General features: G+C 33.3%; 3 protein-coding genes across 10 annotated transcripts; 1 reads left to right on the top strand and 2 right to left on the bottom strand.

Annotated features, from left to right (window-relative positions):
* The first annotated feature begins 7,495 nt into the window (after nt 1–7,495).
* LOC122583099 lies at nt 7,496–8,236 on the top strand. Its single transcript, XM_043755536.1, has one exon. It carries the CDS (start codon nt 7,496–7,498, stop codon nt 8,234–8,236), a length of 741 nt encoding a protein of 246 aa, XP_043611471.1.
* Nucleotides 8,237–11,213: 2,977 nt separating this feature from the next.
* On the bottom strand, nt 11,214–18,017 carry LOC122580903. 2 transcript variants are annotated; one of them, XM_043753048.1, is made up of 7 exons: nt 17,761–18,017; nt 16,169–16,294; nt 15,832–15,938; nt 14,708–14,962; nt 13,718–14,069; nt 12,517–12,603; nt 11,214–11,797 (listed from the first exon to the last, which is right to left on the bottom strand). In XM_043753048.1, exons 1-7 carry the CDS (start codon nt 17,761–17,763, stop codon nt 11,393–11,395), a joined length of 1,335 nt encoding a protein of 444 aa, XP_043608983.1. In that variant the 5' UTR covers nt 17,764–18,017; the 3' UTR covers nt 11,214–11,392. The 2 variants fall into 2 exon arrangements, with proteins under 2 accessions (XP_043608983.1, XP_043608985.1); XM_043753050.1 differs by lacking the exons at nt 16,169–16,294; nt 17,761–18,017 and having other exon boundaries at nt 15,840–15,857.
* Nucleotides 18,018–19,950: 1,933 nt separating this feature from the next.
* On the bottom strand, nt 19,951–27,426 carry LOC122582350 (ribokinase-like). Of its 7 annotated transcripts, XM_043754724.1 has the most exons (14): nt 27,140–27,413; nt 27,002–27,047; nt 26,813–26,902; nt 26,637–26,714; nt 26,401–26,475; nt 25,371–25,423; nt 24,860–25,010; nt 23,449–23,478; nt 23,151–23,261; nt 22,338–22,464; nt 22,045–22,145; nt 21,665–21,803; nt 21,056–21,108; nt 20,054–20,243 (listed from the first exon to the last, which is right to left on the bottom strand). In XM_043754724.1, the coding sequence occupies exons 1-14, from the start codon at nt 27,220–27,222 to the stop codon at nt 20,160–20,162; spliced, it is 1,221 nt and encodes a 406-aa protein (XP_043610659.1). In that variant the 5' UTR covers nt 27,223–27,413; the 3' UTR covers nt 20,054–20,159. The 7 variants fall into 7 exon arrangements, with proteins under 7 accessions (XP_043610657.1, XP_043610656.1, XP_043610658.1 ...); XM_043754722.1 differs by lacking the exon at nt 21,056–21,108 and having other exon boundaries at nt 19,951–20,243; nt 22,045–22,142; nt 27,140–27,412; XM_043754721.1 differs by lacking the exon at nt 21,056–21,108 and having other exon boundaries at nt 19,951–20,243; nt 27,140–27,412.
* Between the last annotated feature and the right edge of the window lie 273 nt (nt 27,427–27,699).

A 27,699-nucleotide genomic window follows, 5' to 3' on the forward strand; every position in this document is an offset into this window, starting at 1 on the left:
TCTATTTGAAGCCATTACAAGTGAATAATGTTTCTCCTCCTTTATTTAATTTAAATTTATTAGTGATTGTTTTAACTGTTTCAAGTTGATCAGTAACTTTTTTTACCGTCGTAGAATCAATTTTATCATGAAATATATTACCTTTTTTGAAAATTTGTCCTTTCAAAAGTTAAACTTACTTAGTTGGTAAAAATATATCAATTTGGACATTGACTTATCCGACTATTAATATCTTGTCTATTCATCAAGTCACGTATATAATGCTTACTTGTTACTATTGCACTTATTTATATCAATTTTTTCTTTTTTATGTTTTTGATTTATCACATCATCATATTTAAAGTTTAAATTATTTTCTAATTGAGTTATGATTTATGTCTTTTTTGTAGCGTAAGCCCAATGTAAACTAAAATGTAACCATCTTATTTATTGTTTTCTTAATACGAATATATGTCAATTTTCAAAAATAGTATCACCATGTTTTTTCGTCTTAATGTTATCAATCAGACAGAGTATATTAAATAAAAGATAACTGTTATGATATATATATATATTATATAGCTTACTTGTCATCTCAAAAATCTTTTTAAAGTTTAGTTCTTTTTTTTTTAATTTACTTATGATACTAAACTTTCCTTCTTTAAATTTATTTCATTTTTATTTTTGTTATTTATTCCTAATCTATAAAAACTTATTTTCTTTTAAAACTTTAACAATTTATACATGGTCTTTTAAATTTCTATTATTTAAATAGTTTTATCATAATAGATTTTTAAATTATCCACATATTATGCGGTTTAATAAGCTAATTATATATATTTGAAATATAAGGTATACTATTTTGAGATTATGAGTATGATTGAACTATCTCATAGTTATTAAACATCGACGTAACTTAATATTACAAAACTTTTATTAATAAGCTCGGGTTGAACCCCAGTTTTTAGCTAGTTTTATAAAGGTTAATACACCATAGAATTTTAGTTCAATGTAATGGAAATTGTACCATAATTGATTTGGTTTCCAAGATTGCTACAATACTATATGGTTTGCATTCATTTTTTTGTTGCAAATATTTCCACTTCACTTACACACGTAAACTTTTGTCGGCTCAATGATTTCATTTGGTGAGAAATAACTTCTAAATCGAGTTTAACATTTTTAGATTTAAATTATGAGATCACATTTTCTAAAAAAATAAATAAATGAATACTTTCTTAATTCAAAAGAGAAGTAAAATGATAATAATAGTTATCTATAGCTCAAGTTGTCTTCAAGAATTATTTTTCTTTTCTATAAAAACACCTAAAAGTATATTTATTATATCTTGATAACATTAACATTTAGGTCTTGATTATCTAGGGGCAGTAAGCCAAAATTTGCCCAACTAACCTATTGGGTCGACCCTAACCATCAGGTGAATAAGATGTAACCGTCTTATGTACGAGCATTACGCAGTACATAAGACTAGATTTGTTATATTATTTATTGTTGACAAATGAAAAGAAATCTTTGATTTAGATTGATTTTCTTGTCTCAAATTGTGAAGTATCATCCAAAAACGATTGGGTGAATAAGATGTAACTGTCTTACGTACAAACATTACGCAATACATAAGACTAGATTTGTTATATCATTTATTGTTGACAAATGAAAAGAAATCTTTGATTTAATTTGATTTTCTTGTCTCAAATTGAGAACTATCATCCAAAATTTCAGAGTTCATTACAAGCCGGGCTCAAATACACGATCAAATATACGCATAATTTTATGGTACTCATTTGTGATGTAAAAACGAGCCGACAAATTGCACTTTGACCTAATCACCACTTAAGGAGGTAGTGACTTTCAAAATGAGAAAAGGTTTATTGGCAAAGCAAACTTTCTTTTTTACATTTGCATTCTTATTTTTTATTTTTATAAAAAAAGTTAACTTTTATTCAAAAAGTCGTCAACTCACTCAAAAAAGGAGTGACACAGATAATTACAAGTTATGTACAAACATTGAAGTTATACCAATCTTCCAACTAATAGTACGATTTCTTGATTTATGTTTGAACCATAAAAAACTAGTCGTCTTGATCTCATGAACAACCTTTTCGGCACAAGTCTTCTCTTCCTTGAATCTTCTGTTGTTTCTCGCCCGCCAAATGCACCAACAAGATACAAAAATGATTCCTTTGAAAATCTCTTTTGCCCCTTTTCCAAGTCCAGTATGTTCTTCGATCTCGAAAAGGTCTTTGATTGAGAAAAAGAAAAGCTGGGAACTTTACACCAAAAGCTAATCTTGTACCAAATAATGTTGGCCAACTCGCAAGAACACAAAAGGTGTTCCAGGTTCTCTTCCATGTTGTTGCAAAGAACACAGTTAGTATCGTCGAAAATCACCTTCATTTCCTTTAAAGCGAGCATCATTGGGAGCCTATTCTATGAGACTTTCCACATGAACCAGAAACAGTCTTTGGTGACCCATTTTGGTCCCTTAATCACGAGCCTGTCCCCATAATTATTACCGCTTCTGAGAAAATCTTTGGCACTCTTAACCGAGAAAGGAGTACCTTTTCCTCCTACCCATTTCCACTTATCTGGTACATTTTGAACACGGCAGCTTGACAAAAGCTGGTGAGATTCTGCCATTCCACGAGTTCATCATGAGAAGAGGGGCTCCTATACTTTTGCATTCGATGATTATTACTCTTATAATTATATCAAATATTATTAAAGTATAAACCTTTTATTTATAGATATCCGAGTCTTATAAACAAATGCATAAAGTATGTTAGCTTACATAATAATAAGTTTATTAAGTTTATCTAAACACATGATACTTTCATTTATGAATTTTGTAAAAAAATTTAAAAAAAAATCTAACAAGACGACTAATTCCTAACGAAGAAAATACAATTTCAAATTCTGGCAAAAAGTGATATTTATATACATAAACAAATTGTTTATATATTTACTATGCAATTCTTGAATTCTTACATCACAAGATGAATGTATTAAGAAAACAAATCATAGACATGATAAATAAATCATAAACTATATAAAAATGATAAAACTACCTTCACTAATCTCTTATACGGAGTATATATTAAAAGAAATCTCTTAAATAGAAAAAATGAAAAATCTGTATCCTACATTAAAGTTCATCTTATATTTTCCACTCATGGATCAAAATGTTTTCATCATTTTTAACTAGACTTTTAGTCAAAAATGTTTTTAGTCCTCCAACTTTCATTATTTTTTTCAAACACTTATACATTTCAACATTTTGCAATATTCTACTATTTTTTCATAATATAGATTGCAAGCAAATCCTATAAACACTCTTGTAGGTGCGATCAAACGAATTCTTACAAAAAATCATGTTCAATATTTTAATACCAAAGCAATATGAGAAACAGTCTTTTAAACGATTTTTTTTTACTCTGATTCATATTTTAATAAGGTTTCTATTAATAAATTTATAAATTTGTGATTTTTGAATATAATGATTATGATTGACTTTTGATTAGGGTTTTTTTTACAAGATAAATCTAAAATATATTTCCTTATTACGGTATTTTTTTTTCTTTACTCATTTTTTCATACATTTTTTTTCCAGTTTTTTATATGTACAAATTTAACTATTTTTATGTGGTTCCCTCAAGTTTCACACAAACTATAAGCTAGTTTGACAATATACAAGTTTCTTCATATTTATATATTTGGTTGTCTTTTGCATTTTTCAAACATCCCATATCATTTATAACCTTGATCGGATTTTGATCTATCTATAAATGAAAGTCCTACCATTCATATAATATACACTTTAAACAAATTTGATGTTTTATATAAGTATCAATATACTACAAATATCATATTTAGGTTATTTGGGTTGACCCGAATTATAAAGTTTTTGACCCGTAACACAAGCCGATTAAGTTTGAAGTTATTCGGATTAACCGAAATAACAACTTGTAAACCTAATAACACCCTTTGAGGCCCCATGTATCTCTCGGCTATCTCGTCTCATTGCCTAGAGGCGAGCTTGGGTCGGTTTTGCCTAAAACCGAAACCCAAACCAATCCGTTCGATTTTTAGAAAACCAAAACTGTTGGATTCGATTTTCGTTCGGTTCGGTTTCTCGGTTTGGCTCCAACTTTTTTTGTTTTTTTTTTCTATAATTATCAAACATTTTTTATTCTTTAAATAACAATCAATTGAATATATGCCCATTTATGAGGAGAAAAAAAGTAGTCGACTCTCATAAAAAAAGAAAGGAAGATAAGACAAACAAAAACTAAACATTAAATTATATATCATGCTTTTGGTAATTTGTTTTGTACTTTCTTAGTTTCTTTCATTTTTTTAATAAGTCATGAGATTTTATTTGTTTTCCTTTTGCTATATGAAATTGCTTTGGTATTGTTCATTTTAAAGACTAATCAAGAAACATGTACATTAGTTAACATTTGATTTGTACACTAATTTTCTTGATGGGACATTAACATAATTATTAACCATAAGTAATAGATTTAAATACAAAATGATATAAGTAAAAAATAAAATATATAGTTTCGGTTTGGTTTTAGCGTCGGTTTTTGCATATAAAACGAAAACCCGAACCGATCCGTTCGGTTTTTAAAAAACCAAAACCAATCCAATCAGTTTTATTCAGTTTTCGGTTTATTCGGTTCGGTTTTCTCAATTATTTTTAGTTTTCAGGTTCAGTTTTTGCTCACCCCAATGCTTAAAAACTAAAAACACATTGGATTAGATAAAGATAAACAATATATTACAAATTTAGCAGGTCCGATGAACTTTTGTTTGTGGGATCAAGTTCAGTAAAGTTAAAGGGTTCAGATAAAGTTTTACATTGGACAAAAGAAATACTTTCTCTCATGGTGCGACTGGACAAAAGAAATGTCAATGGAGCTTTTCATGGTGACTCAGGGAACAAATTAAGATAAAGAAGAAGAATGGGTTTATGTCTCCCACCGCAGAAAAGGAAGTCATAATCGCAAGCCTCAGTCCATCGATAAATCCTTGGTGACTATGTACTACGTCTCCAACCTTCCTGAAGATTGTTCCAACAACAGGTTATGGAGGTTGTTTGAAGAATTTGGAGACATATGTGATGCTTACGTACCAAGAAGAAAATATAAGCAGAAAAACGTATTCGGTTTCGTCAAATTCAAAGGGACTAATTCATGGTATTGCTCTTCCAAATGGAGGGCCAGAAATTAGTCACTTGTTGTATGCGGATGACGTGTTGATATTATTAACGATCCTGGTCGACAAAAAATCTGCTCAATGTTATTAGAATTATGCGTTGTTTTTATATCATTTCAGGGCTGAAAATGAATATGAAAAAGTCTAAACTTCTTGGTGTCGGAGTGCGAGTTGGTGACTCGAGTGGCCAATCACTTCCAATTTAAGCAAGGAGTTTTTCCCACAGAGTACTTAGGATTCCCTCTCGGGGCGAATATGAACCGATGTTGCCACTGACAACCTGTCATAGATGTTTCCAACAAACGTCTCTCTTTGTGGAAGTCTAAGACCCTATCTATCGAGGGAAGAGTAACTTTTATTCAGCCTGTTTTGTCTAGCCTCCCTCTTTATTACTTTTCCCTATTTCGGGCTCCTGTTAAAGTAATTGATCAACTCGAACGTCTGAGGAGGCGTTTTTTCTGGGCTGAAAACGAAGATTGCAAAAAAATCAATTGGATCACATGGGCTGATGTAATAAAAACAAAAGAAAATGGGGGTTTGGGTATTGGTTCTTTGAAAGCTGCCAACATGGCGATGCTTGCTAGATGGTGGTCACGGTTTAAGACAGAACGGGACAGGATTTGGAGTAAAGTAGTGGTTGCTACACATGGGTTGTCACGTAATGGACGGGATATCCCCATTAGAAATGGGTTGGGGGGGGGGGGGGGGGGGGGGGGGGGTTTATGGAGGAGTATTTACAAGCTGAAGACCGATTTTAATAAGTTTGGGGTGGAGCTTAACACACTTATTACCAAAGATACCTATGTGGTGGAAATTGTAAGAAAACGATTAGATGTTGCACCTAACAATGCGGCCATCGGTGGGTATTGGTGGAACAATTGGGTACCAAAAAAGGTTAATATAATGAATTGGCACGCTAGCTTGGACCGTTTACCAACCTGGCTACAACTCAGCAAAAGAGGGGTAGTACCAGGCTCTTTATTATGCCCGCTATGTCTTCAAGTTGATGAATCAGTTGACCATCTTTTCACAGGATGCCATATAGCCTTGGAAGTGTGGTCAAGCGTGAGCAGCTGGTGTAGGATTAATCCTATATTCGCTTTTCGGGTACATGAGTTACACTTCTATCATAACTCTTTAGTTGGTGACAAAATGTGGAAGAAATTTATCAATGCAATATTCCAAGTAACTATTTGGTGCTTATGGAAGAAAAGAAATGAGGTGGTGCATGAAAATACTCTTGCATCCTCGACGACAATATATGAAGAAATCAAAGTTGTTGGAAGAAAAGAAATGAGGTGGTGCATGAAAACACTCTTGCATCCTCGACGGCAATATATGAAGAAATCAAAGTTGTATCTTTCATATGGATTTCAAACCGGGCACGTAAGATGGTGAATGATTGGCATAAATGGTGTAATTGTATACCATTGTTGTAATTTCTTTTTCTATTTTAACCTTGTAAGCATTTTCCTAGCGTCTTGCTAGTATATGAAATATAATTCACCTTTGCCGTTAAAAAAAAAAGATACGAAAGCATCACGAGTTGATAGGCTCAAAGACAAACCGCATAAAGAAAAATTGAAAGCTGACACGCTAAACACCCAAAACGGACATTTAACATTTAACAACCGCATAAAAGCAATGGCCAATGGGAAATTGAGAAGTGAAGTTTATGGCGCGTAAAATAAGATGAGAGTGGGCTTGTATTTTAAAGCATCATGGAATGTACAAAAGTGCACCGCCACCAAAAAGGGGGCATACCAAAGTAAAAAGGAGGAGCTGGCACACAATCTATTTTATAAATTATATGTACGTTTTATTGTATTTTATGATAGACACTTTTGAAACCAGGTTATCTCGCTGGAAGGCTTCTAGCTTATCGTTAGCAGGTAGAATTACTCTCCTTAAATCGGTGATGGGAAGTCTTCCATCATACTCCTTTTCGGTATTTAAAGCTCCAGGTAATGTCATTGAAGCTTTGGAAGTTTTAATGAGAAAATTCTTGTGGGGAAGTGCGGACTTGGGTAGAAAAATCCATTGGGTCTCTTGGGAGAGGGTTGCTTCACCTAAAAGTGTGGGTGGGCTGGGTATTTGTAGATTAAGGGATACAAACATTGCTTTGTTGTCTAAGTGGTTATGGAGGTTCAAAAATGAACTGAATAGCCTATGGAGGAAAGTCATAGATAGCTTACACAATACGAAAAGAGGTTAGAACAGCATCCCGGTAAACGAATACTTACCTGGAACTTAAAAGAATATTGTTAAAGGCGTTACAATGGTTAAAATCAACAATGTGGGTATTGATAACCTTCTAAAAGGAGAGGTGAGAAACGGTACTGAGATTAGTTTCTGGCTTGATAGATGGGCCTGTAACGAGTCACTTCGATCCAGATTTCCAGTTTTGTTCAAATTGGAAAGAGATAAAATAGCTAGGGTGGCAGAGAGATTTAGTTTGGAGGAAAATAGATTTAATGGGGCTTGGAATTGGGAGAGATCACCTTCTGACCCAGCTACAGTTTGCGAACTGGATAGCCTTACCAGGTTGCTCAATGGGATAACAATCGACAACAAACCGGAGAGGTGGACTTGGTTGGGAGGAGTCGATAACGTTTTAAGCATTCAGAATGTTAAAGACTTCCTTCTTGGCGACAAGGACTTCAGTGACAGGTTTGTGTTCGATTGGATTAACTGGGTGCCTAAGAACTGTAATGTGTTTATGTGGAGAGTGTCAATGGATCGCATACCCACTATGGTAGCGATGCGGGCTCGTAACTGTTTTGCTTTGGACCCGGTTTGTGTGCTTTGTGGTGAAGAAGATGAAACAGTTGAGCATCTTTTTTGCAAGTGCGAAACGGCTGCTCGGGTTTGGCATTTTATCAGCAAATGGTGTAAAACTGCACCATTTTTTATCTTCGACATAAAAGATCTACCGGAGTTTCACGAAACATTGAGGAAAGACAAAAAGGAAAAGGATGTTCTGAAGGGATTAATCATCATAAGCTGCTGGTGCATCTAGAGAGCGAGAAACAACTTGAAATTTGAAAACATTAGAGTGAGCACGACGAGAATCATTCAAAATATTAGATCACTCGGATTTTTATGGTTTAGAAATAGAACGAAACATAAAGGTATTTCTTGGAGCAATTGGTGTAATTTTGTACTCATGTAAATAGTTGTATATTGTACCACCGGTGTTTTGCCAGAGGGTGTGAATAAAAATTTACTTTTCAAAAAAAAAATATATCTTCTAAAAAGTAATATGCTATGTATCAACTATTACGCGTAAGGTACAACTTTAGAAGAATTCAGTGCATTTGTCGAAGATGACAGAAACAAAAGGAAGTAGTTTGTTGTTTCATTTTTAATTCACGTTGAACAACTTTGATCTTAAGCTGAAGAATTCAGTACATTTGTCAAAGATGACAATAAACAAATTTAGTTACTTTGTTTCTCAAATTTGTTTTTTTTTCCGTTGCATTTTCTACCTTGGTATTGTATTTGGGTACTCTATTGCCATCACAACAACTAAAATAGGATCAAACTAAGAAACCAAAAGCATAATGTTCTTATATCGCAGAACAGGAACTTGCTGACAAATGACAACCCCGGCCCTTTTTGAACGGCAATTAATCTTTTGCTATAGTGCAACTTCTTTTGTTGTATATATGCGAACGTAACTCTTTTGAGTTTTGCATACTAATATTCTACAAAACTATCACAGCAACGCACGGGTCTTTATCACTAGTCTATATCTAAATTTAAAAGAATTAAAATTCATTAACATAAATATAAACTTTTTTAAAAAGAAAATAATAATGACTGCCCTAAAGGCTCAACTTATTACATGCTTATATCTATAATACTTTAGGGAACCTCTTCCCAAAATCTTAAAAGATGAATTGATATATCTAAAATATAGCTCATCTTTATTTATTAGTTTAAACATTTACATCTAATATACCTATATTACCCTTGATAAATTAATTCCAACATAAATCTTTCAATCTTTAATATAGATACACTACCTCTTTTAACATAAATTATCTTAACATTCACTACCATTGTGGTCCCCATGACCCGTCATCGCCACCGTTGCCGATAACCAGCCACCACCGTCGGCACCACCACCCCTCCATGCTATCACTATCGTCGTTGCATTGCACAGACATCTGACTTGTATTAAAAAAATAACTCATGAGTTTTCTAACAACAAGATACAAATGTTTATGCAATACATTAATTTTTACTAACCATAAGGAGTGAGATATGATATCCTCTTTATAATTTTTAATTCATTATACCGATTGACTTTCATTTTAACTATTTAAACAATTGAATGTCTAATAATAAAATCATAACTTTTTTTTAAAGGTACAAATCGAATATCATATTGCAGAGTCTAGACTATGTTGTTTTAATCGGGTCACGCTAGAGAGTCTATTCACCCAATACCTAATAAAAGGAAAAATACCCTAATAGTCCGTCTAAAGACACGACAACATATTATCATAAGACTTTGTCTTCTAAGATTTGAATCTGAGTCTTCTAAATCCAAGCTCTTATATGGAGGTACTTCATTACCGTTGGCTATTGGACCTAATGGTAATAATAAAATAACAACTAAACATGTTTAATAAGTATTTTCAAAAGATGGATGATTAGTAATATAGAATTATGCTTCTAATTATATATTTATTCGATTGTGTTAGTTCATAAACACATAAACATGAACACGTTACAGATGAACCTGAACACAAAGTTATATGTATCGATTTGTTCGTGAATCGTTTGTTATGTAAATGAACAAAAGATATTCTTGATTTGAATTTAGTCACTTTTCATATCTTGATAATGAAAGAAACCCATAGGTGGCATCATGGCAAAATGAGTTTGCTAGAGGTGTAGCATAGCATCACAACATGCCAAAATAACTTTATATTCGTTTTTTTTTTACAAAATTTGAGTGGCAAACATGACAACTAAAGTTATGCTTATTTGGTCATAATCTAGGTGTTCGGACAGAACAATGTAGAAAAGTTTATGCATCAACTAAATAACTCCAACCCGCCAATCATAGGTTCAAATAACAGCCTTTAAGGTAATCAAATATGACCAACTTATGTGATGTATGAATGTATCATACATTGATACATAAATACATTTATGTCATATATACATATCATGCATTATATCAAGACGTCCGAATTAACCGTTTGCTTGATATATACAACAATTCGTTATATAATTAAATCCACAAAAAAAATTCATCTTACCATGGCTTTCTTCTACAAAATGTTTCTGCAAGTGAAAAAATGGTAGAAATGGAGGCTCTTGTGAACCCATGTGCCAAGTGAAAGAATGTTGTTTCAAGTAGGCTACCGCTACACCTATATACGAGTCATAAACCATTTAAAACAGTACGACTTAAACATAATTTGTACAGGAATTAGGTTTCTTGTTAAATTTGAAGGTTTTGAAGAGGTTAGGAGCGAACTGGCCCAAGGACCGTATTTTCCAAAAATCCAGGACCGTTAACCATCCCAAGTTATTTCGGGTTATATTGGATTCGGGCTATTTTCAAACCGATATTTTGGGTTTATTGGGTCGGCTTGTATTTGGATCACCACTAATGATGATAATGAGTTCACCATAGTAATAGATGCACATATGTCTATGATTAGAAGCAGTCCTCACTCTTTGGACTTTTCAAACTTAGCGAACTGAAACGTCTCATCTGAGTAGCTAAAGGATAAGTCAATCCATTTTGTATTGAAATATTTCGTACAACCATTATCATTTAGGGCCAAGAAAACAAATTCGTTAAACATTGATGTTGTTGTGTGAATATTTGCTTGTTTAATTGTCATTTTAAATTTTTAGCTTTCTTAGAATCAATCTTTAAAACCTTTTTTTTCTTTTTCCTGGCTAATTAACAAAAGAGAAATAAGAATATGTAACTATTAGTCAACTAAACTTGAGTAAATATCTTGATATTTTATTTTATAAAAATCGGTCTAATCATTTATCCATTATACAATAAATAATACAAAATTAGTATATAAGAGGTCATATACCTAACAGCCATACATTCACTTTTCACTTTTAAACATAAAATTATTCAAAAGAGTTTTCAATTCACCCATCTTTTCGTTGACACATCGGTCATTGCTTGCTACTTACTACGGTTGGCTAATATACATTTCATCTCATACCTAGTTTTTTGCGTATTGCATTGCACTTCATCATTCCACTTCCCTTTATTGTTTGTGACCACTTGCGTTTTACGACATGAATTTGGCAGCTCATCAGAGTCTCGAAAGTTTGGTGCGCAGGGACCAAGAATCGAGTTGGGACGTGTAATCAACTTTTGAGGTTGAACTATAGCCGGTGCTAATCTCTGAGGGTCCACACGGAGGGGTTGTTCAACAGGTTGGATGCCTTTGCTATCGTTCCTGGCGTTTTCCCTAGCGAGTCTCCATATACTGTCCTTATCTGTCGCATGACAATGATCGGTAGTTGCACTGCCATTGCCCCAATAGACACATGGAGCAAGAGAGTCACAAACATAACAGTAGCACTGCATTCCATGAAAGTTATGTGAGATTAATATTGTTATTATGCAATTCCTTAGTGGCTAAGGAAAGGCTAAACGGCTGTTTGGTTGATTTTATGGAAATATTGAATGGCCTTTGATTACCAACTTAGGTGCCGTTTGCATTTATGATTAGTATGGGAATGGAAATGGGTTTGAAAGGAAGATTAGGAAAATAAAATATTTATAAATATATTAATAACAAATGAATATAATTGAAATAACCGTATATGTGACAGGGGTGAAAGAGACAGAAAGAGAAATGCGTGCGAGAAAAAAAAAAAAATTAAAAACACTCCATGATACCCATTAGGCATGTGTACGGGTTGAAACCCGTCCCGAACCGGCATGACCTGTGACTGCATTAAAAACGAAACTGAAACCCAACCCGTTATGGGGGGTTAGTCATGGGTTTTCGGGCTGAAAGCTCATCCCTGATACCCATGTTTTGTGGGTTTATCAAACCCATTTCTTCAAAACAAAAAATAATAACGGGCCTCATATCCATTCCTAACATCCAAAACCCACATACCAAACACAACCTTAATTGTTTGGTTAATGGGTATGGTTTTGAATAACGGTAATTAAACTCCTCATAAGGCATTTTTCAAACCCATCACCCTTATAACCCACTAAATATCTAAACTCATAGTGATTCTAAGTTCTAAACAAAACACCCCCTAATTAATTGATCTTGAAATAACCTGTTTGCAGTGACTTTGATTAGGGGTAGTGGAGAAGGGGAAATTGACACAAAGATGCCTTGAATGAGGATAATCTCGGCATGCAACCTACAACAAGAGAAAAAGAAATAGACAAAAGTATCTCAGAATGCAAGTATAAATTCACCCAAAAAATAAAAATAAAAAAAATCCAGAATCATTGTAAAGTAAAATTTCTTATCTAACACCAATGTCAAACAATTTGAGTGATAATTCAAACCTGTCCCTTTTCGCTAACAATAAGTATATCAACCTATTCATACAAATGATAACAAGCAATTAAACCATCAAATAAATTTTCATAATCTAACATTAATGTATCCAACTTGTCACGTATGCCACTAGAGTAGTATGTATACAACTTAGAACTTGCTGTTGAACATATAAAACTTTCAGTTTTAGCCGTATCTGACCTCTTATAACTTGTAAACCAATGACATGCTGTTGTGGTTAATAATGAAGCAACTTATATGGCTGCCATGTCAACAGAATCCGAATACTGGTTACTTGATGAAGAGGTCAGAATATCATACATTAGGCAACAAAATGAAGGTTTGGTACACAAATAAGAACGTCTAAATTATAAAAGCTCTAGTAAAACATCACAAGTTTGATACATTTAGTCATTTAGATACACTTGTGGCCCTCAAATGTCAAAACCAATATCCAACAAGAACTTGCGTAGTAACTTTTACATGTCCTATTTCGCAAACAACCAATACCTCACCCGCATCATGCAACTTCAAAATCTGACAAATCATAACAAGCAACTAAAATCTTAATTAAGATATGTAATAATTTAACATTATATAAAAGAAACCAAGTGATAATCCTCACCCATCTTATAGAGAATATTTAGGAGTACATATACTTAGGTGCGGCTCAACAGGTGCATTTGAAAAATGCAACAAGCTATACAACCTTAAACTACACAATCCTAAACACCCTCTTATATTGCTAATATGAAGTATATCATCTAGACCATACCACAACAAAATCATACAAATCACAACCAACTTTTGCCTAGCTATTTCTCCCTAAAGATACTTTACACAATTGATCGTTTCCAAATAAAAAACACAAACCATATCAATCAATTAACTAAAGCTCATATAAAATATAACTATCCAAAATTAATTAAATATACCAAAAACAAATAACTCGAGCCAGTCATAACACTAACCTGTCCCTTTTCGCTAATAATGACTATGTCCTCATCCTCATCCTCATCAACACCGCCTTTTTTACACTCACCACCATCATTCTTAACTTCCAAATTCTCGTTTGGATCATTCCCAAGAACAACACATTCACCATCATCAATATCCTTAGTATCATCAACAAATAAACAGTCTTTAACTTCCAATTTCACTTTCAAATTCTTGACTACATATTTTTTATTCTCATTAACCACCATAATAACTTTATCATCATCCTTATATACATCATCATCAACATCCTTTAAAAGCGTTGTTAGCCATTTATGATCATCATCTGAAATTATATCAACTACCACTTTCTTTGGATCCATCTCCCTATTTCAAATTTAAATATATTAAAGCACAACTTTTTTATTAAAAAAAAAAGACACCCCACAAATAAAGTTTGGATTTTGATTAAAATTACACACCAAAAAAAAAAAAACTAGGGCATTTAAAAAAAACACCACACAAAAAAAGTTTGTTTTTAGATTGACATATTTATAAAAAGAAAATGTAAGGCAATTTAACATAAAGGAAAAATAAAAAGAAAATAGGAAACCCAAAAAAAAGTTTGTATTTTGATTAACGCTATATAAAAAAGGCAAAAATCACCATGGACCACTAAGCTGAAGGACCAAGCTGGTACTAACAACTTTTGGTTCGCTTATAGGTTTGACTAATTTTTAGAAATTGATTCTCCAATTGGTTCAAAACCAAAGCGGGTTTCTTTCTTTTTAAAAATATTAAACTTGAACCAAGATCACTTTGTTTTCAGCTTATTATTCAAACTAAAAATCAACAAGTTGTATCCCATTAATTGTCAAGATTGGGAAAGAAGTAGCTCTATACCAAACCGAACAAAGCTTATATCAGTTGGGTTATGGGTTCCATTCATTTTAAATATCCAGTTCCTGTTTGCTCCTGTTCCATCTAGACGAACACCCATGTATGTAATGACATTAATCACTCACATTAAAAGCTCCGCAGCTGTTTTTAGGTGCAACCAAGATTTTTCATCTTTGGGAGTAGATGAATCCATTTCCTTCCCTTTCGTAAATTCTATCTTGCCCAAACGAACTTTCTGTTCAATACTCCTTCCATCAGTAGCAGCTCTACCTCCCACGTAAGAAAGAGACCGCACTAGTTGTTTCGCATTTTCAGTTTTACCAACCCCACTCTCTCCACTAACCAAAATTGACTGACTTATCCCTTCATTGATCATAACTCTGCACAGGAATAATAGATTTACTAATTTTCCGCAACATACTGTATATCCTGATTAACACAATCAGTAGGAAACAAAAAGATGGCAAACAGGCTGGTTGTAGGACTCAAAACGGGTAACTTTTGCTACAGGCCAGTTTAGGTTGTTCCATGACATATATCATCCAAAAAAAAGTAAACAGGCAGGTTGTAGGACTCAAAACGGGTAACTTTCGTTACAGGCCAGTTTAGGTTGTCTCATGACATATTTCCTCCAAAAAAAAGTAAGCTTTATTAATAAGTGTGTAAAATATGATCACAAAAATAAATTAGTTCCATATATATTGATACGAACCCATCCCATAATAGGCTCGTATCATGTCATAAGCTAGGTGTAGAACTCACTCCCAAAAGCTAGCTCAAAGGAGGAGGGGACACCTAGGCTTATAAACCACCAACCAATCCCATACTTGGCCGATGTGGGATCATATCAATACCCCACCCTTTGAAGAGCCAACGTCCTCGTTGGTCACGGCTATGTTGGTCACGGTTGGCACCCTTCTCCTTGGGTCCAAGCCACCACTCCAAGCGTTAGAACCTCGAAAGGTAGGGCTAGCTCTGATACCAATTGATACGAACCCATCCCATAATAGGCTCGTATCATGTCATAAGCTAGGTGTAGAACTCACTCCCAAAAGCTAGCTCAAAGGAGGAGGGGACACCTAGGCTAATAAACCACCAACCAATCCCATACTTGGCCGATGTGGGATCATATCATATATCTATTATAAGAGGAACTCGAAAGATATATGCATTTTAACTACATCAGTGACAGTCAAGCCAGTCAGCCCATTCGACACATATTCCTTTTAGCAAACATTTTTTATTTTACCGGTTTACCACTGGTTCATGCAAATAAGCCAGCTTTGTCATGTCATTCACTCCGCATGGTGGTGCTTTGGCATCTTTAGGACATACATTTGATGACTTAGCAACAACCTAGAAAAATCAAGAAGAAAAAATAAAAATGACAAGCAAAAAATACACAGCATCCGCTTCTCACTAGCAAACTAAATAGAGTGAAATATTGCACAAATCGAAAGTATGCAAGGAGACAAATCAGAACGACAATGAATGTTAAATAACAGGTTACATTTAGAACTTTAAAAATAATGTCAAGATTTCAATCCATTAATATCAGAAGCTAGAGGTTGAGAAACAACACTCACCGTCTTGCCTGAAGTAGATGCAACCTTCATCTCTTCACCAGTGACCCCAATAACTTCTCCATCTATCCAAGCTTCAGCTGGATCCTCGACCCAGACAAATAATCCGACTCCAAGACTGACTGCCACCTACACAAGTACAAAGATATAGAAATTATTCATCTTTAACATGTACCAATGCCCACAAAGAGAAGCAACTATTCTTTAAGTGCACATTTCATGATTATAAAATGTATATCCCATCATAAATTGAACACAATTGTTCAAGAAAACATGACTAGAAAATTTAACAATATGAGTTATTATTAAATGAACATACACCCGTTTAACCTAAATTAACCATGATCATAGTTGTCAACTCGTGACTTGTGATACGACTCGTTTTGTGAAATTTTGAACCGTGACTTGTATCGTGAATCGTATCGTATCGTGATATAAATACACGGAAACAAATTCAAAATGTGAATGTAGATATCATCGATATCCTACTAGTTTCTAGTGTTCAACACGGGGTGTGTATTCCATGTTCGGCTTCTGAGAGCCATTGGGATCAACTTGGTAAAATAACTATGTCTATTAAATAGATAAACAACGTTCTCAAGCTAACATGAAGTTGCATACACTGGTAACCTAAAAAGAGCCGACATAATAATTATAATTAAATAAACCAAAACGTTTGTCAATCAGAGGCACCTAAAGAAGTGCTCATAAATCTTTATAAGTAGGCTTCTAGTGTTGTCAATAAACAACTCAACCAGATACTTCAAATTATTTCCATAAGAAAAACAACAAAGGCATAAATAACAACATAGTTAACTAGTACATCATTAAATCACGAAACTTTGTGTATAAGACATTCCACAACACACATACATCTAAATTTAATATCCAAATATATATCCAACGACGCAGTTTATTAAACTTTTTCAACTTATTGTAGCTATTTAAGTTTTCCGAAATCCACAAGCTACTCAGATCAACTATGCAAGTAAATTCTATATTTTTTTAATTGATCACGTATATAATATCCGACTTCATATACGTAAAAGGGGTCGACCTTCCTTATATATGTGTGTGTGTGTGTCTATGTGGTGGAAGCCAAATGAGTTACTACAAGGACAAAAGTCCATACCTCACTCGGGCGCAAATAGGACAAAAGTCCATGCCTTGCTCGGGCGCAAATAAGACACAAAAGGTTGTTAACTATAAATACCCATAGTTCACAATACAAATTTTACCGGTTCAATACAATCGAATAAACATACAAAAAGGATGAATCGTATTATAATATACATATCATATCGTCACTAAGCTTATCATTTCATGCTTAAATATCAATTATCACAACATCTTCTTCACACTTAACTTCCCATTGGCACAAATTTAGCAAATTTCTTCAAATATAAGCACAAATTTAAGCTGAAAAATGCATTTTTTTCCCCCTTAAATCACTAACATTTCACATCAAAAAGAATAATAATATACATATATAATATAATATGTATATATAGACACACACAAGTATAAATCAGCTATAAATTTGAAGTAAATATACTGGAAATAATAAAAAAAAAAATATATCATCAAACACATACCATTAGCAACTACAGTTTGGATCAGATCCAGAAAACGACGCCGTTTCAAATTAAATTCAATTTAATTCAACTCAATAAAAATCAGATCAGCTACAGCTGCTTCTAATTTTACTTCACGAATTGAGATTTAATCAACGATTTATTATCGTTTGAAAAAAAAGATTTACTAAAATTTCAATCTGTTACAAATGAACTGGACATTCAATACGAATTGATTGACAGATGAAATAACTAATATCAAGTTGACATGATTTGCATTGGATGAAGATGAAAAAGCAATCCTTTTCATTTATATAGCTCGTGGTGATAGGTGGACTACATTGGATTTAAAAATTTATCCAAAGTGTCATCCTTAATGAAATAATATGAAATGTTATATAATTATTGAAAAAATATTAAATGCTGTTAATAGCAAATATTCTCTTTTTATAAACACCCTATGTTTGTCATATGTTAAATAATATGAGGTCAACCACAGCAGCTGTCTAATTGCTATTAAGAGTATATTAGATATTCTCATAATTTTTATAATTTATCGATGTATGTTTTTGAGAATTTTTTTTTTAATGAATTAGAGTAATAAAATGATTTATGGAAGAGAAAAAAAAATAAGGAGTTGGAATTTTAGGAGAGAGTGGAAATGAGTGGTTCAGATTTATGGGTATTATATGTATATTAGGTGATGATATTCAAACTAATGGATAAAATAGAGGGATACTTTGTGTAGATAAATTTTTTTTTGAGAAAATGAGAGAAGGTAAATCATTTATAAGGTACGAGTAATTTAGATTTAGATGAGATTTAGATATGAAATATTATTAATCCTCTTAAACATCACATCGGCCTAAAATTTATATATGAAAAATGATTAAATCTTACTATACATTAGTTTAAAAATTCTTTTAAGATCATATGAATGTTACAAGTGAATTTCACTAAATCTTTTTTCTCATCTTGCCCTTTAAACTTTCACATATCACCATCATATCAATTATAAAGAGTTTTATGGTTATGAATTAGGAGGATTAAGCATTCTCCATTATTATATATATACTAAAATCCTATATAAATTTATAAATTCTTTATACATGAATGTAGAAGTTTTTATAACATGTAATAATTTTTATCAAATTTCGTTTTAAACAATGTGTATCTTTAACTTTTAACCACATCTAAGTTTTCATTTTTTTATTTCTTTACACTAAACTTTCGGTTTCTCATATTTCCAATAAATAGCTATCACACAGTTACAGTTTTACTTTTAAACACTTGATTTCGATTATTTTCACCTGTCATTTTATATATACTAGAACGGTACTCACGCGATGCTGCAATGTAATAACGGTGGTGGTGGCGTGTGGCGATGTAATGGCAACGGCGGTGACAGTGACAAATGATGGTGACAGGCAGTTGTGGTGGTAGCGGCGATGGTGGCGATGACAGCGAGTAGTGTAGATTATCGATGTAATATGATTTTGATGAATTGTTAACATAGTATCGACAGATAACCTTATTAATATATAATAACTTTCATCATCGTTACGTCTTATATTTTTATACATTTTATTATTTTCTTTACTCTTTTTTTATTGTTTTTTTTAGAATTTGAGTTCATAAATTTGGGTACAAACATTGTTGTGTAAAAAACGTATTACACGATAACACGCGAAGAAAAAAAAAAAAGGTGGCCAAATAAAAGAAACATAGACGAAAGAATAGACTAAAAGAAACATGCGAGCTGGTTCATTGTTCAATGAAGAGTGATAGTGTTCAGTTAGGCGAAAGTTATACATAGCCCAACAACTGATAAGTAATCATTAAGTAAAAGCATGACTAAAAAAGAAAATGCTAGAAACCCAACATAATTAACATAATTTAAATATATTATTGTATAAGGCAAAAGACAAATGATAAGTAAATATTTGGCAAGAACATAACCCAAGAAGAAAACCTTAAACAAAAAAAATAAAATAAAATGCAGGTGGTTACACAAGAGCGGGCTCTGAACAATACCATGTTTGCTAATGTTCAACACCTATCTACAACTACTTCTATATGAAACATGACATACATGCCTCGAAGATAGATAACCTCGCCACTAACAAGTACACATCTTGGTCTAAAAAGATCCAATGTAACAAACAGCTAAGAAAAAACAGATCAAACTAAAGTTACTAATCACAGAGACGCTGAATGCAAAGACAGAAACTTTTTATTCAATTTTACTGAAGCACACGTCTCGGGAGATAAATAAGACGGTAAAAGAAATTAAAATGGCACAAGGAGTACAATATCGATCCAAAAAAATCCAATGAAGTAAAAAAGAAAGAAAAGACAAACTCGGAAACCAGGCCCCAATTTTCTTCCCCGCACACTGCCATTGTGGTAAGAAGGGGCCTCTAATTTAAAAAAGGCGTCAGCCGGGTATCCGAGAGATGTGGAAGACCTGTCCGAGCTCCCAATGCTCGACAACTGATGGCTGCCTGTCAATCATAGATATAAAGAATTCAGTCCCAAGATGAAACAGCTGAATGGAGTTCATCCACACATAAATAGCAACATTCAATTCCGCATTTGGCTGGTGTTTGGTTGTGCATATATGAAGATAATTCTGTGATCTTGCATAGTCAAATTTGAAAAAGAATTGCATGCGTGTTTTGGATGTGCCTTTGTTGTTTAGAATTGTAAAAGTCTGATAATCAGTTTCACAAATTTTGATTATGTATAAGATTATATATAATGGCAAATAAGGGCATTTCTGAAAAGAAAAAAAATAACTAGAGGCACATTTTATGGGATTGGAGAGTAATTCCAAAATTGGGTGAAGTTGTCCAATCATTTGACAGTTTTGTAGCATATAGTATGAAACTTGATCACAAGTGGAATCTTGTCATCTAAATATAAAAGACTGATCATTGTTTGACAGTTTTGTAGCATATAGTATGAAACTTGATCACAAGCGGAATCTTGTCATCTAAATATAAAAGACTGATCATTGTCGCATCACGATAATCAGTTGCAATGATCAAAATATCGCATTCGAACACCTACTTAGTTTGGTAAATCTAATGCAAAAAGAAAGAACAAAAATTAAATAAAGGTGGTAAATGTAAATGTGAAGTAACTTGACTCTCTGTATCTAGGCAAATATCATCCACATCAATTTTATCCTTGAAATCTCAATAATCATTTTATGACTTCACATGCAGTATTAACAACTGAATCTTGTAGACAAAATTGAATATCATGATCAATAAAAAGAATATGTAAGCTAAGCTGAGATCAAAATTCTTACAACTTGAGCTGCAAACGGTAGCATCTGTTCTGGTGGCATGTTGGTGCATATAGCTACACACCACGGCGAATTAAAAGTTGTTAATTTGGTCATCTATTTCAGCAACAAAAATGAATTGCATGATTGCATCAAAACCGATGGATCAGTCATATAACAGTCGTTCATGTCTTGAGTATATTTATGTTTAAATGCATGCCTTATTGAGTTATTGCAAGTTCCTGATGTCCTTGAGGTCATAAACTGGATGGGCTGGGTAATGGGTCAAAAAAGCAGGGAGTTTTTAACTGCAGGTAGAAGCAAGTTGTCTGAGTTTGGCCCGACTAGCCAACACATCTGTATCCATTTTCTAAATTTAGTACAAATTAGATTGTAACAAACACGATAACGAAAATGATCTAAACTGTTCTTTTAAGGAGGTTTAGGAAGTTTTTATTAGATCACTTTCAGCTTGTCTCCTTTTAAAGTAAAACCTTTGTGTAGACCATTTAACCTCATTAAAAACAAATCATAACCCGATCACCCATTTATAAGTAAATGGATCTATATTGCAGTATTGCACATCTAATTATGGTACTACAGATAGTAAACATGTAAGTGATATGTGCGTACCATACAATATAGCCCCTATAAATGCATCTCCAGCACCTGTTGTATCCACAAGTTCCAATTCTGGTATCTTCTCAGCTTTTCCAAGAAATAGTCTACCGCATATAGTCCCTACTCCTTTGGCTTGCAATATTGTAATATCCTGAACCGTGGGAATAAAAATGTAACAACATTGTTAACATCACAATTTAGCCTTTTTAGAAGAGAAGAAGGAATTTTCATCATATAAAAGCTAATCATAATGGACGAGACTTGAAATTACTAGCAATCTTCATTCTTGGTGACTAGAAGGTTACTGCCAGTAACACAAATATTTTCGACTCTCAAGTAGTCTGACAAACAAACTAATCATAGTAACACATTAATGTGCAAAAGGGGCTTACTGAAGGAACACATGTAGGACCACTTTTCACACTATCAATTTTCTGCTTCAACTGTTCAACCATATTGTCTACATCCATTTCTTCAGCTTGACTATCTTCTGCTGGAAGTGAAGTGAACAGTACAAGCTCTCATAACTAAGATTAGAATGCTAACCAATGATAGGGGAATACAAATGATAATGAAAAAGAAAAAAGAGGAAAAATGAAAAAGAAAAAGAAGTGGTTCTGTAGTTGTCCACAAAGATAGAAGTGAAGGGTGAAAGGGAATTAAAAACTGTAGTTCCCAAGCTCACCAGCTATACTCCTCTCGAGCATCATGCAACCATCTGAACCCAAAGTCACAATGACAAACTTGACCTTTGGCAACCTTAAAAGCATGGAAACAAGCGCGCTTGGAACAGTTGGAGCATTACTCCATGCCTGAATATATAAACAAACATAAATATGTATGGAAACATGGAAATATGCAGCAAAGCTACCACATTTATTTAGGTCAAATGGTCAATTTTTGGTTAGAAACATTCCAACTCATTTTATTCAAAAGATAAGTGATGAACAAAATATTTCGTCATTAGACAGATTACTGCATAGAATCATTGCATATACATTGAGTCCTTGACAAGCACAAAAAAGTTTAGAAAACCTGCGGAAAATTATGACCTGCATCATGAATTATCCTACAGATGCTGCAACTTCTCTTAGTATCAAAACATATACTGCCCATGTTCGGTAAATGTTGCTAATCATTTCTTTGGAATGTTCAGATCTGGTTGCTACATTGTCTTGACTCTTGATCCATCACAAGATTTTACCCTAAACTTTTCAAAAGAAGGTTTCTTACAGATTATATATTGGTTTTCTGATATTTGTGGGGGTAGAAGCTGTGTTTGATATGCTAGCCTTTCCAATATGAGCAGATAAATAACATTACTAGCAATGAAAAAGTTCAAAACTTCATTCATGTGTAAATTGTAGTAGTCAGACAGAGAAATTTTGATTTCTAGTTTTGAAAATGCGACACTTAAATACATGGATGAAGCAAGTAAAGGTAGGTACATCTAGAAAGAAAACTATAAACAGATAAACTGGAAAAAGGATCAGCTTGCCTGTGGAAGTTTTGCCGAGCACACAACATAGTCTGATAAATGTAGAAATTCATCCAACCCTTCCCTTAGCCTTTCAGCATCAATTAATATAGGTATACTCCTTCGGTTCGCCTGCACTGGAAACATTTTAACAAATAATCATTTATATCAGGCATAAACCAAACAAGAGAGAGGGTCTATCACTTGTACAAGGCTGTGTCAATTTGGGCTATGCAGCCTATGCTTTATCTTTAACAGGTCAAATAGGCCAAATAATCAATGACTTAAGAAAACGGGTCATATGAGCTGAAAAAATCACCTGTATATGACTTTTTATGTCAGAAACCTCCTAAATCAAATTACAAGATAAAATATGTTAATATTGCAATGACACAGATAGTTTAACCATCTTAAGACTTTGCATTTACAGAACAGATAATAAACTCTATTTTTTTTAAAAATAAAAATAGATTAAAAAGAAGAAAAAAAAAAGAGATTAAAACAACAAAGACCCAATCCCTAGACGGGGTACGGGGGAGGTTAGCTGTAGACAGTCTTACCCCGACCCAAAGGTAGAGAGACTGCTTCCATAAGGACCTCCGGCCACAAAGAGGTGAAATAAAAATAAAAAGAAAAAAGAAAAAAAATAAAAAAAGAAGAAAATAAAATAAAAATAAATAAATAAAGAATAAAGAATAAATAAAAAGAAAGAAAAAAATATATATAAATAAATAAAAAGAGAAAAAAAAGATTGTTTGGGTCAGCCCAATCCTACACTAACCCAATTTGACTCGTACCAGAGATTAACAGTTCTCACATATTACCCAACCCACTCATTTTTACCACCTCTAGTAACACTATAGATTGATCATGGATACATCATACATCACACTCTATTTGAAACTTGAAAGACATGATAACTAATGGGCTCACTACAACTTACACCCTACTAAGATAGCAAATAGTGATTGAATATATCCTGTTAACATAGGAAATTCCTTATATGATAGAAAGTGATTTCCAATCGTAAGAGAACACAACTTTGTTTACATCATCTATTGTAAATCTCACCAACCAGAATGTTGAAGGGTTTGGTATAAGCATGTCTAATACAACTTTGTTTTCATCATCTTTTTCTGGATCCCACCAATCAGAATGCTCAATTACCATTTAATTAAGATCTTTTTAATGACATGATATATTGCATAGAATTTATCCATAAAAAATACTGACTGATTAACACTCCTTAAATTTAAGTTATAAGCGGGATCATGTATCAAAGTAAACTTTAAGAGTTACATATTTAAATAGGATTACCATTTGGTTAGTAACATAAGTACAAAAACTGACATCCATAATGTTAAAGGTTAACCAAACTTAAATATACTAATTACAACTAAACTTTTTTGTTTAGTCTAACAATCAATTAGACAATTAACCATACATCATTTATGTATAAGAAAACCTTTGATGATAATGTTTTATCCAAATGAATATGACATGTACTATTTATGATATAGTTTGAGGGTCCTTTTAGAATACCAACTAACCAAGTATCACCTGGGCTGTAATCAAGTTAAATAGCAATAGACGGCTGGTTTCTAACCATAATGCCTCACAGCTCACAATTGCACATGGGGAGGTATTTAATGACTATAAATACTTGGACGAAAAAGAAGATTACGACAAGCAAAAAGAGAACTAAGAATATTAGACATCACAACACTCACCTCATGTGCAATAACTAAAGCAGTTTCATGCAGTCGCACATCAAAATAAGCAAGACTCACTCCCTTCAAAGCAGATACCAAAGTTGAGCTTTTGAGGTCATCTGGAATCATTGGAGGCGACCCTGGAGTATGAATGCAAGTTCGAGTTTTCCTGGAAAGAGCGGTATTCATTGAACTAATTAGACAATAATTGTTTTGGTTTTGCAACTGCAAGCAAATACTGATATAGATCTGGTTGATCAATTTTACACTACAAACTACAAAAAGTTAAAAAATTTCGATGCAAAGCCATTAGGTTATTAGGGAACACGGCACTTCTTTCAGCAAGAATAGCCAAAACAAGTTTATAGTTCAACAAAAAAAATATTTTAAAAAAAGATGATGAAACATGATGAAAACGAGTGTCCCGTACATAGTTGGTCACTTGATCATACATGGCAGTTTATGAGGAGGTATTAGGTAATAAGAGAGAAAAAAAAGAGGAATCAGGCCATAATTTAGGTACCCTTACGTTTGATTATCAACAATCACATAGGTAAATGGTGAATTTCCTTCTTCAGAAACCTGCACACAAATAAATATACTGATATATTTGTAATGAAAAGTATCGACAGTTCATGCTACACACAAGTATAGCATAAGCATTTGTAGTTTTGTACAGTCTACTGAAATTAGAATTATGTGTTCCAGACTTCCAGTTACATGTACGGGCAGACAAAAAGAAATCTAGAAAGGAACATCAACGGAGAAGTATATATATAAAGCTGTGGTTGTTTAATAACCTTTAGGTTACAACCTCCTAACTTTCATGCAACTTATGTTATGAAATACTTTCTTTATCAACAAAAAGTACATTAAAAAAGGCATATCCGAAAAGAAAGCCAATGGTGGTTACATCAGGGATTCCGATAAAATTTTACATAATTGAACGAAATTGTTGTTGGAAGTATACATATTATTGGAACGAAAATGGCTGGGGTGAAAATAGTAGTTGGAATTCAAATAAATGACAAGCTCATCTACCGACTGTAAATACAAGCTTATCTACCAGGTTGAATTCAACTATCATATTCAATTGAGCTATTAAATAAAAATAACCTATCAATGAGTTATTAAATTGTCAACTACCAAATTCATTGAGCTATTTACATGTATACAATCTACAAGCATTTGAGTTTATAGTTGTGCATACTATTTAATTCATTCATCTAGCACACACTTATTATTTATAAAGAACAAAAATGACGCACCCGAGAGGCATAGTCTAGTTTAGAAAACTATTGGGAAGGCTGACTTTGGCATAAAGTTCGTGATTCCGGGCAATCTGGATCATATTTGTACAGCGATCCGAATCGCCCAATCAGGAACGAAAGTTATGGATACGCTAGTGATCCCTGTGACTATGGACCACACGATACATGTTGCTTTAACTGATTAGGTGACTCTATACCTCTATCTTGCAAACTAGCAAGTCTCAGCACAACGATATGGTACAAGATTGTACTACATAAATTATTCTCTTTAATATTCATGTTTGTTACCACAAAAAAGGAGACATCTACACCATCAGCTTGTAATTCTTCCAATGCTCCTCTCCCTTGAGCATCGTTGGCAACCTGACAAGTAAGCACACGTGGAAAAACTCAGTAGAGCCAAGCAAGATAGTCTGAAAAGCTATAGCTTACCATTGGATAAAGACCCACAACATGAAAAATCAACGAGGCATAACTAATTCTAGAGCAAAGTCTTCAACATATATAGTGTACATAATCCATACCTTGGATATCAACCTAGCATTTAATCCTAACCGAGCTGCACAAGTTAGAGCATTTCCCGCATTGCCACCGCCTTGAACCTGAGAGCAAATTTGATTGAATTTACCTCTCAGGTCTCAGCCAATGCTATGGCCAGTATGAATCTCAATAAAACAAACTATATTCTACAATATTATACCTTCATGCTAGTACTTCTAATCTTATCATCCGGTTTAGGAAAAGACGCAACAGTCGCCAATAGATCCACCGATACACCACCAAACCCTAACTACACACATACATACATATATATTACTATTAGCATCAGTCAATTATATAATATTATAATGAAAAACAAAAAACACTAAAGGCAAGTAGAAATGCATACTACTGTTGGAGCATCAGGCTGATTTGATGTAGATGACATATTTGCCCTAAATATGTACCTCCGATGAGTTTATATATATTATTATACTTGAATATATATATACATATATATATGTGTGTAGGAAGTAAATGTGTGTACCTGGGGGTGAGTGATGAAGAGGAGCGTGAAGAAGAGGAGGGGAAACTGGGAAGCATGGCGGTGGAAGAGTATATAGATGACATTTTGTAAGCTGGATGTGGTGGCGCGTGGCGTCACGCGCAGTAAACTGGTTTATTTGTCTAGTTGGAAATGAAATGGCGGATAAAGCAAAGTCTGATACTGACCAAGTACAAACTATGCTAGACTGCTAGAGCGACCAACATTTTATGAATTTCTACAAAAATAGATTGATATGTGAGATGGTTTAATGAAACAAGAGAAAGAAAATATAAAGATGATTTAGTTGGTGAAAGTTGTGTTTTAGAAAAAGTTATTTATACAAAGTTTGTAAGCATAAAATTACTCTAGTTATAAGAGAGGGTTATGTCGCCGCCACTCATCCCATGGAATATACAATTTCTTATTACGGTTGCTATACTACAAGTAATAATACGTAATAAAAAAAAAGAGTATATTGTTAGTGAGAAAATCACATCGTTACGATACTGTGAAATGCTCCATCAAGTCGTGTTAAGAATGGTCTCAACCAAACTTCTAGC

Source organism: Erigeron canadensis, chromosome 9 (genome assembly GCF_010389155.1).
Source record: "Erigeron canadensis isolate Cc75 chromosome 9, C_canadensis_v1, whole genome shotgun sequence".
Lineage (NCBI taxonomy): Eukaryota > Viridiplantae > Streptophyta > Magnoliopsida > Asterales > Asteraceae > Erigeron > Erigeron canadensis.

Bases quoted from the DNA above. Each gene is read 5' to 3' on its own strand.
- LOC122583099 (XM_043755536.1), top strand. From the start codon at position 7,496: ATGGTTAAAATCAACAATGTGGGTATTGATAACCTTCTAAAAGGAGAG.
- LOC122582350 (XM_043754721.1), bottom strand. From the start codon at position 27,222: ATGTCATCTATATACTCTTCCACCGCCATGCTTCCCAGTTTCCCCTCC. The intron at 27,048-27,139 runs GTACACACATTT...GTACATATTTAG, and splicing joins TCTTCATCACTCACCCCCAG to GGCAAATATGTCATCTACAT. The intron at 25,011-25,370 runs GTAAGGGTACCT...CGCTCTTTCCAG, and splicing joins GTGATTGTTGATAATCAAAC to GAAAACTCGAACTTGCATTC.
- LOC122580903 (XM_043753048.1), bottom strand. The intron at 14,963-15,831 runs GTAAAATAAAAA...ATTCCTGTGCAG, and splicing joins CATGAACCAGTGGTAAACCG to AGTTATGATCAATGAAGGGA. The intron at 14,070-14,707 runs GTGAGTGATTAA...AATTTGAAATAG, and splicing joins ACAGCTGCGGAGCTTTTAAT to GGAGATGGATCCAAAGAAAG.